The sequence below is a fragment of the Rutidosis leptorrhynchoides genome, chromosome 11 (genome assembly GCF_046630445.1).
Source record: "Rutidosis leptorrhynchoides isolate AG116_Rl617_1_P2 chromosome 11, CSIRO_AGI_Rlap_v1, whole genome shotgun sequence".
Taxonomy (NCBI): domain Eukaryota; kingdom Viridiplantae; phylum Streptophyta; class Magnoliopsida; order Asterales; family Asteraceae; genus Rutidosis; species Rutidosis leptorrhynchoides.
The window spans coordinates 26,730,484-26,739,881 of NC_092343.1; the positions used below are offsets into that span (position 1 = coordinate 26,730,484).

Here is a 9,398-nt window from a genome sequence, read left to right on the forward strand (position 1 = left end):
TCTGACCGACGGCCGTCAAAAAAGGTCGTTAAGTCCAGTCATGTGCCAGACATGTGAGGGTATTTTCGTCAGTTTCTTTCATTTATTAGCAAAATTTCTGAAATGGTCCCTGTAGTTTGTACCAAAACTGCGTAAACGGTCCCTGTGATTTGTAAAAAAATTGCTGAAATCAATTTATCTTATCTCCTTCCTCACCTTCATCTTTATCCTCAAAAAAGATGAAAAAACTCTAATTTATTAATTTTCTTCAAACACTTTAATTAACATTAACATGTTAAAATCAAACCCACCAAAACTAAAACTAAATCAAAACTATTAAAATTAAGATCAAAACTAAATCTAACCTCAAACTAAAACTAAATCCAACTTCAAATACTCATTTTATACAATCTTTACATCAAAACAAATTCAATTTCACTCATAAATCCCACTTTCTGTTTATTAAAACCCAATTTAAAACCCACTTTCTCTTTACACGAAAGCAGCGATTCGTTTACCCCAAAATAATTCATACACGATCGTCCGATCTTTTCTCTATCCACCAAACCCTTCATCCCCTTTTCTCCACCATCGTCAGTGGTGCCACCACCTTCCACCCTAGTTTTAATCATTTTGGTGGTAACGAATTGAAGCAGGAAACAAATTGGTTTCAAATTGCAGATCCAGATAACGAATTGCAGCAGGTAAGGAACTGAAGAAATAGAAGGATAGTAGCAACAGGTACAATCGTTCATCTTCAACAACCACCACCGTCGTCATCTTCACCAAATCGAGTCATCAAATCGATTTAATTATCAAAACGAAACCCAGATGTAGATGCGATAAAGAAGACGAATCTCAGATCCAGATGCAATCGGGTTTGAACGATCGGATCTGAAACTAATTTGTTTATTTCATATGTTTCTAATTTATGTTTCTAATGTTTATAAGTTTCTGCTGCTATTCTTAATTTCTTATGTTTCCATGTTTTTGCTGATATTCTAATTTAGATGAAGTTGGGTTTTGTAATTTGATTTTGTAAATTTGATTTTGTATATTGGATTTAGTTTTAGTTTGAGGTTGGATTTAGTTTGAAGAAAATTAATAAATTAGGATTTGTTCATCTTTTTTGAGGATAAAGATGAAGGTGTGGAAGGAGATAAGGTAAATTGATTTCAGCAATTTTTTTACAAACCACAGGGACTATTTCAGCAATTTTGGTACAAATCACAAGGACCATTTCAGCAATTTTGCTAATAAATGAAAGAAACTGATGAAAATACCCTCACATGTCTGGCACATGACTGGACTTAACGGCCTTTTTTGACGGCCGTCGGTCAGAGGGACTAAATCAGCAACTTTTATAAACTACCGGGACCAAATCCATCAAAAAAAAAGCACAGGGACGAAACCAGCATTTTGGTACAAACCACAAGAACCATTTCAGCAATTTTGTCTTATGAGTATTGAGTAAGCAGTGTATATAATAATAATCACTTTCAAAATTTCAACTAATCATAAAGGGACCATCTATGCAATAAGTTTCGTGTTTTTTAATTCTGATGTAAAAAGTCAAAAGAAATACTCCGCTTCTGAAAATAATTTTGTAATACCACGATTTTCTTTTTCTTTTAAATTTTGAAAAGAAAAGAAAGAACTCCGCCTAAGATTCTTCTCGTAACCCTAGCCAAATTACCATTTGGGCATTTTCATATTCTGATTGATCGGAGTAATACCAGTCCTCCATTTTCACGGCGATTTGTTGCTCAGCTACTCTTTCTTCATCCCAGAATTGAATCTGATTGAAGTAAGTCATCATTTCCACATATTTGTTCTTCTGATTTTGCTCAACTGCCCTAATAATAAACCCTTTGTTCCCAAATACTTCGGACTCATACAAGCGAATGTATGCCCTATTTCACCTTCCACCAGACCTAATCGAAGCAATTCTTCTTGTTCTGCCTCCTAAATCCTTAGGCCGTTTCAAATCTGTTTCAAAACAATGGAACTCTTTAATTTCCAGTCCCAATTTTATCAAAACCCTAATTCAAAAGTTCAACAAAAACAATCCCAATCCTGACCCCACCCACCTCATTTTACATCCGAATGTTAGAGGTATTAATTCTCTCTACTCGCTTGATATAAAGCAACTCAACAACCAAACCACACCCGCAACCCTAACAGCTAAACCCCTGAATTTACAGGAACCATGTTATCGTATACTAGGGTCTTGCAACGGGCTTGTTTTAGCCAATGATGAACATGATAACCTCTATCTAGTAAATCCAACCACAAGAAACACCTTGAAAGTTCTAGTTGGAAATAATCGGTCTTGGGTTAGATATGGATTTGGTTATGATTTATCTACGGATGATTATAAAGTAATCTCCATCTCCATTCCTTTTAAGAAGACAGTTTCTGATCGTGATCCCGACACCACATTCGTACGCGTGTATAGCTTACGTAATGATTCATGGAGAAATTTTCCTAATCTCCCTAACCAGTTACATGATTATTGTAGTGGTCAACGTCCAGGGGTACTCTTTAACAGTAATCTTCACTTTATAGTAGGGGGCAGACGCTTGAGAGTCGCTATTGCTGCCTTTAGTTTAGCCGATGAAGAATTTCATATATTAGAGTTTCCTGATTCTGTTAATAATGTTGATGAAATGTGTTCACAGCTATTTGCTCTTGGTGAGAAATTAGCTGTAGTTATTTGTATTAAATTGAACGATAGTGACTATGTTGATGAATTATGGGTGATGGAGGAGTATGGGGTTTCTAAATCTTGGACGAAACTTTGTATTATTGAAAACGTCATTGAATTTGATTATGAGTTCTATGCTAAAGTAAGCAGTCGGGATATTTTGTTGCGTAGTAGTGATGTGGGTGAAATTTCTCTATACAATATGGATGAAAGAAGAATTACACGTGTAAGAGTTGAAGGGTGCCATGAAGATTTTTTTGTTGATGGTACGTATGTTGAAAGCCTTGAAACACTTGAACGTTTTCATTAGATCAACACTTGTTTTTATTTTAGTAACGTAGTATGTATGTATGTATGGGTGCAATATGTCTTTTGATATATATATATGTATCTTTGGAGTATGATACTTGATAATAGTTTTTTGGAATATTTGAATGTAAGTGAAGGGTTATGTTATGTTTCTAGACAATTACTATGTTATAGTTTGTGGTTGTTTATGTTATTGTTTGTAGTTTCTTCTACATTTACACATATAATTTTGAAAGATGTTATTTAATAAATGTATAAAAAGACAAATCTGATTAATCCATGATTTGACCGATTAACCCTATAACATCCTGGCCATTTATGAATACTGCAATGGTATATTTTACTAAATGTATATTTAGATGTTAGTTGAGTGTTCTATTTCTTTGTTTCTTCTCCTTTTAGATGCCACCAATTACTTTGAAATATGACTATTCTTTATGGTATGGTGTGATCATTTCCACTTATCAATAATTTGTCTTAAAAGTTTGGATAAGTGTAAATGGATATCTATAATGTTTTTGTGGTCACATTTATGAGAAACAATCTGTACCCAATCTATTTATAAAAAGGTAGTCCCAAATTTGATTACATAAGTGGTATGATATCTGAAGTATATTGACATGGTTTTAAAGACAGAGTCCACACTTCTAGTTGTTTGCAGATTCAACTTTGACACTAGATGATTTGTTAATAATTATGTTCCCTAATGACAGCTTAAGCTAGATTCATACTTATGCAGGGTTTTTTTTCGGGTTTACATAAATACGAATCATATTAATCATGGGTCACACAGGTAGGGATGACATTATAATCGCCGCACACACAGTTTTTTGCCTTTACAAATTCATTTGCTGGATACACAGGTATTCTGGAATCCAAGATCAAAACATAAATATTTGTAGTCCTAAAACTTATATATAATATTACGGAGTATTATATTATATTATATTATATATACTGTAGATGGAACTCTAATGCTAACTTCAGTTGTGTGTTATGTGACAAGTGTATGGATTCACATGAACATGTATCTTTAAATGTGAATATGCTTCAAAAAGTTGGTCTAAGGTGAAAGCAAAACTTGCACTTGCTTTTAAAGGTTTCAGCTTTGATACGAGTCTTATTTGGGTTTGAAACAGCCCGAGTCAGAAGTGACCTATGTCTTGGCCCAAGTCGCTTAGATCGATCACAAGAAGCGGTTAACAATACAGAGAATGACTATGGTTGTTGTACTTGGGTCCATACATGTTACATTTGCATGCCCATGTATTCACCATGCATGTTTGCACGTTTCACCTTGTTCCCACGTTTCATAAAGTTGTTTTAGTCACTTTTGCATTAGTAAATTTATTATTAGTTTTGCATAATCACTTAAAGTAGAAGCAGTTATATTATTTTCGTAGTATAAATTTGTACTCAGTTTATTTGGAATGGATATGGAATGAAAAGTTTGGTTTACCCAAATAAAAGTCTCTTAGTTCTATTTTCTTTAGAGATTAGCCATGTCAAATTGGCTTCTATCATTGGAGTTCACGGTCAACTCGAAGAGACCATATCAAGCTCTAATTTGCATGACATAATTATGATTAAACATGAATGTTCAAAGAAAATATCAATCTTTGAGAGAAACAAGTATCCTGTACAACTTTCAATTTCGAAACTACAAGAAATTTAGCTGCAAATTGTGGTCCATTTAACAGGTTAAAAGCAAGCTACAAAAACAAATTCTTAATAATATTTCTCCTATAAATTATTTGAGGTTGTATGCTAAATTGCTAAGCACGTGGGTAGCGCGAGCGACCTTTCTTTCTTAAGAACTCAGGAATTTCAACCGAGCTGCCTTCTGAGAAAGTTGTTGACCGCCGGTTGACTCCAGTGACATCAGCCTGCATTTTTAGTATGTCATCGAGTCGTTTTATACTTTTTACTTGCAAAATATTTTGAATCAAAATGATCAAGTGTTAATGGTACCTGAAGAGGCGGATCATCACTTTCTTCTTGTCGTTTGAATCCAGTTGCAATTAGCGTGATGCTGACCTGGATTGACATTATTTATATTGTTTAAAAATTATGAAGATGGGAAAAGTCTATAAATGCTTGTGGAGTAGAAGTAATGGTTGAACTTACTTGACCACTCATAGATGGGTCGATGACGGCTCCAAAGATCAAGTTTGCACTGGGGTCCACCAGATCGTATATGACCTCAGCAGCAGTATTTACCTGCAATTTCCCATTTCATGTGCTTCACGTGACTAATGACTTGTATAAAACAGCGTCTAATGAATCTCAAAGTAATGAACTGTTGACCCTAGTGAAATTGTGAGATACATACTAAAAAAACACCATTACCACAAAACTTTGACAATTTGTAGGGGACATCAAAACATGTTGCAATTCGTGCACGTAGAGATTAATAGGTTTGACCACAAAATTCAAGTTAAATGAAATATATAATATTTTGAAAAAGAAAGTTCCAAAATATCCTATACTAAGTTATGCTCCTTAATTATCCTACTTCGACGTTGAATGTGTGTAGACGAATAAAGTTTTCTCTGTTTAGGCTACTCGGAGGATACAACAACAACAACAACAACACACCCAATCCCATTTTGTGGGGTATGGGGGAGGTGGAACGTAGACAATCCTTCCTCTACCCTAGAATAAAGAGAAGTCATTTCTCCACCCCGAGTGAAACACTCCAAGGGTAGAGAAAGTCATCCCTCTCAATGTTCGACGAATAGAGAGATTGCTTTGAAGAGGACCTCCGGCCAATAGATAAAAAAAAAAAAAAAAAAAAAAAAAAAAAAAAAAAAGACGCCCTGAAAATGGTAGGATCAAATTTTCATGGGTTGTTTTTACTCAAATGTACGTAGCCTAATCGGTTTATTCCGTGACAAAAATATCCTACACTCGGGCTACAAATGCTTTTATTTTAGTTATCTTAATTCCATTTGGAATCTCGAACCAAACTAGTTAATTGTGAGGATATAACGGCCCCAACCACTAGGTTATCTTGGTATGGTTGATATTGGACTTTAGACAGGGCCAATGTTGACATTTTACACACAAAAGGTCGAAGGACCGGTAAAGAAATGCAAAATAGAAAAAACTAACTACAAGTATAACTTTTGGTCTGAAGAAGAAAGTAGTGTGTGTGTGTGTGTGTGAGAGAGAGAGAGAGAGAGAGAGAGAGAGAGAGAGAGAGAGAGAGAGAGAGACCTCGAGCAATGTTAAATCAGTACCGCCAGTTATATTCCAAACAATTCCCGTAGCCCTTTCAATACCAATGTCTAACAATGGTGATTGAATCGCGTTAAACGCGGCATCTCTTGCCCTAGTCTTCCCTGTAAATAAGAACACACTAATTGACTTCAATTAAGTGCAAGAATAGGAGAGTGAATCAACATAATGTACATCTCAAGTGTTTCGATGATTAACTATAGTCTCTAATAGTGGAAATATATAAAAAAGTAGAAATAAAAACAAAACAAAAAAAATATCATAATCATAATATACTTAACAAAGTAGGTTTTATTTATTTATTTACCAGTTGCAGTTCCTATCCCCATTAATGATGAGCCTGCATTTGCCATAATGGCTCTAATATCAGCAAAATCCACATTAACCAAACCTGGTATCTGCAATTTTTAAGGTAACTATGTACTGTAAGTATCAAAGTTCATTGATTCTAGTAAAAATTAATACGACACTAATGTACAGTTATTAGCGTGAGAAATTATCTCATAATAGTTCAGACATTAAGTATATGGACCATGTACTTAACCTCAAATCTCATCTAGCTTATTAGAGTGATTAATGTAACGTTTAATAATCAAAATCAAATAATTATCGAAAAGAAGGTGATTAGAGTTGGGAATGATTTGCTAGAGTTACATTTAACATTCTAAATCAGATTTGTCGCAACATTTTATTTTATTTCTTATAATATTCAAAATTTAATTGAAGGTAAACTGTAATTCTGTACAGGTTAAAACATCAAAAACTAAATGTGGCAGATGACGTGTCACTAATTTTGACAATATCAGTGTTGCAAAAGTCGGAATTACTGGTCTAATTCGGTCAAATCCAGCCAAAACTCGGGATTACTTGGAATATCGGTCAAAACTCAGTCAAAGTCAAACGTGGTCTAAGTCGGGATTACACGGAAAATCGGTCAAAACTCGGAAAATCAGTCAAAATTGGTCAAATCGGTCAAAACTCGGTTAAGATCGGTCAAAGTCAAACTTCGTCAACATCAAGTACTCCCCGAGTCCCCGAGTTGCCGACTACTTCCTAAAAAGTCACTCCCCAACCTTGGGTGATATTGACTTTGTAAAACTTTTTACAGTCTTTAGGAGTAAAAATATGGTTGGTTAACCAAAAGAATAGTCAAACTAATGTTCACAACTTTTTTATACAACAATCTGCTTTAACCAGTCACTAGTAAATAAATGTACCGTAATTATATCCGATATGCCACGAACGCCTTGTCGAAGAATATCATCAGCTAAATTAAAAGCTTCGGTTACAGGTGTGGATGGAGAAATTGCAGTCAATAACTTATCATTTGGAATAACAATTAAAGTATCAACGTTTTCTCTTAAACATGCAATTCCTTCTTGTGCTTGAACCGCTCTTCGACGGCCCTCAAACGAAAACGGGGTCGTCACGATTCCAACGGTCAATATTCCCATTGACTTTGCTACCCCTGCAATCACGGGAGCCGCACCCGTACCTGTTCCTCCACCCATTCCCGCCTGCACATACATGTGATTATAAAATATATTTAAAATCAGATAAATCAGTTGTAATTGTTCTAAATGATGTTGTTTTAGAGTTACGTAAAATTTAAATAAAAGGAAAGAACGTACAGTGACGAAAACCATATCGGAACCAAGAAGAGCTTCTTCAATCGATTCTCGACTTTCTTTAGCAGCATTCATACCAACATCAGGGTTACCACCTGCACCAAGTCCTCGGGTCAACTCTTGACCAATTTGCAACCGTTGATGTGGAAATACAGGCGACATTTTCAAAGCTTGAACATCAGTGTTGACAATCCAAAAGTCAACACCATTCATCGCATTCTCAATCATACGGTTGACCGCGTTTGACCCGCCTCCTCCAACACCAATCACTTTAATCTTAGCCTCATTATAATTCCCGGGCCTCGTTGAATCTCGAAAACTCTCGTTTATCTTATCATCTCGTCCTGGAAAAATCACTGTATTGTATCCTTCACCTTTAAGTAAATAAGTCTCAGGTCGTACATTGTTAATTGAATCTCTGTTATTGAAATTATTAATCGCTGAACACGTTATCCTTGGTGAACACAAAGAAACATTGCTATGTTTTCGATTGTTCAATTTCAAGGTTGATACTTTTCTTCTGAAAATGGTTAGCCCCCTCATTGAATCTAGGGTTTCTAAAGGTATCCATGATTGTGAAATACATGTTGCCATATCTTTAAATCCAATAAAAATGTATATCCAAAATGAAAGTTGTCTACTAATATAGGTTACCTACAAACCAAAATAAAAGAACATGAATCTTGAAATTAAACATTAACAGCTCAATTAATAAGTTTTTGGTAAATTGGGTAATTGGGTATCATGAATAACAGTTGAAATCTAGTATATTGACAATAAAGTTACAAACTTTATAAGCCCTAATAGCATTTTAACCAGTGAAACTTAAAACCGACAAATCTGAACCGCTGAAGTTTAAAGTTTACAGGTGAAATAAAACAAAACAAAAAATGCAGGAAAACCCCCAATGCGGCATTACTAACAGTACAAACATTGAGCAAAACAGCAATTTGAAGTAACAATTATTATATAAAAATGTAGAACAATGAAGTGATAAATGGGTGGGTGTTTGATGTGTGTACCTTAGTGGACTGAAGATGAGCAAACACACAGTTGTATCATAACTTGAAGCGATTTCCATTTGACAAAAAAGAAAATGAAGGAGGTAAAAAATAGAGGGTATTATTATACAAAAGTTATTTTGATGGCGATCCTTTTCCTTTTTAATTTAACAAGCATTCCATTTTTTAAGTAACTACAGTATATGTTTTCGATTAAAATATTTGTAACGATAATGAAATTAACCCTTAAGGCTATGGTTAAAAAATTATTGTGTGCATGATTGATAGTACAAAAGGTTAAGAAGTTAGGGATGGCATCGGGTCGGGTTTGGGTCGGGTTTAGGTAATTCCGGACCCGAACCCGATTAAGAAACCTCGCCCGAAACCCGTCGGGTCCCCATTTACTTACATACTATCGGGTTTCGGGTTTTCCCACGGGTAAACGGATATACCCGATTAGTCATTCTGTATTTATTTTTCAATAAGTTACCAAATCAAAATATCGAAAAATAACTTAACTACTTCATGTTTAAA

The 9,398-nt window shown here is 34.8% G+C and overlaps 2 protein-coding genes across 4 annotated transcripts; one reads left to right on the plus strand and one right to left on the minus strand.

The window, feature by feature from the left end:
• The first annotated feature begins 1,660 nt into the window (after window positions 1-1,660).
• Window positions 1,661-4,420, plus strand: LOC139877483 (F-box/kelch-repeat protein At3g06240-like). Of its 3 annotated transcripts, XM_071864910.1 has the most exons (3): window positions 1,661-2,952; window positions 3,789-3,858; window positions 4,002-4,088. In XM_071864910.1, exons 1-3 carry the CDS (start codon window positions 1,884-1,886, stop codon window positions 4,030-4,032), a joined length of 1,170 nt encoding a protein of 389 aa, XP_071721011.1. In that variant the 5' UTR covers window positions 1,661-1,883; the 3' UTR covers window positions 4,033-4,088. The 3 variants fall into 3 exon arrangements, with proteins under 3 accessions (XP_071721011.1, XP_071721009.1, XP_071721010.1); XM_071864908.1 differs by lacking the exons at window positions 3,789-3,858; window positions 4,002-4,088 and adding an exon at window positions 4,135-4,420; XM_071864909.1 differs by having other exon boundaries at window positions 3,789-4,027.
• A 219-nt stretch (window positions 4,421-4,639) lies between these two features.
• On the minus strand, window positions 4,640-8,944 carry LOC139876390 (cell division protein FtsZ homolog 2-1, chloroplastic-like). The gene is made up of 8 exons (XM_071863703.1): window positions 8,886-8,944; window positions 7,867-8,517; window positions 7,453-7,752; window positions 6,543-6,633; window positions 6,215-6,339; window positions 5,123-5,215; window positions 4,967-5,032; window positions 4,640-4,881 (listed from the first exon to the last, which is right to left on the minus strand). The coding sequence occupies exons 2-8, from the start codon at window positions 8,455-8,457 to the stop codon at window positions 4,771-4,773; spliced, it is 1,377 nt and encodes a 458-aa protein (XP_071719804.1). The 5' UTR covers window positions 8,458-8,517; window positions 8,886-8,944; the 3' UTR covers window positions 4,640-4,770.
• Between the last annotated feature and the right edge of the window lie 454 nt (window positions 8,945-9,398).

What these genes read in the sequence shown, in the direction of transcription:
- LOC139877483 (XM_071864908.1), top strand. Translation starts at nt 1,884, where the DNA reads ATGTATGCCCTATTTCACCTTCCACCAGACCTAATCGAAGCAATTCTT. An exon ending in TGAAGATTTTTTTGTTGATG is followed by an intron (nt 2,953 to 4,134) that starts GTACGTATGTTG and finishes GGTTTGAAACAG; the next exon opens with CCCGAGTCAGAAGTGACCTA.
- LOC139876390 (XM_071863703.1), bottom strand. Translation starts at nt 8,457, where the DNA reads ATGGCAACATGTATTTCACAATCATGGATACCTTTAGAAACCCTAGAT. An exon ending in GCATATCGGATATAATTACG is followed by an intron (nt 6,634 to 7,452) that starts GTACATTTATTT and finishes TAAAAATTGCAG; the next exon opens with ATACCAGGTTTGGTTAATGT. An exon ending in ACCCATCTATGAGTGGTCAA is followed by an intron (nt 5,033 to 5,122) that starts GTAAGTTCAACC and finishes ATGTCAATCCAG; the next exon opens with GTCAGCATCACGCTAATTGC.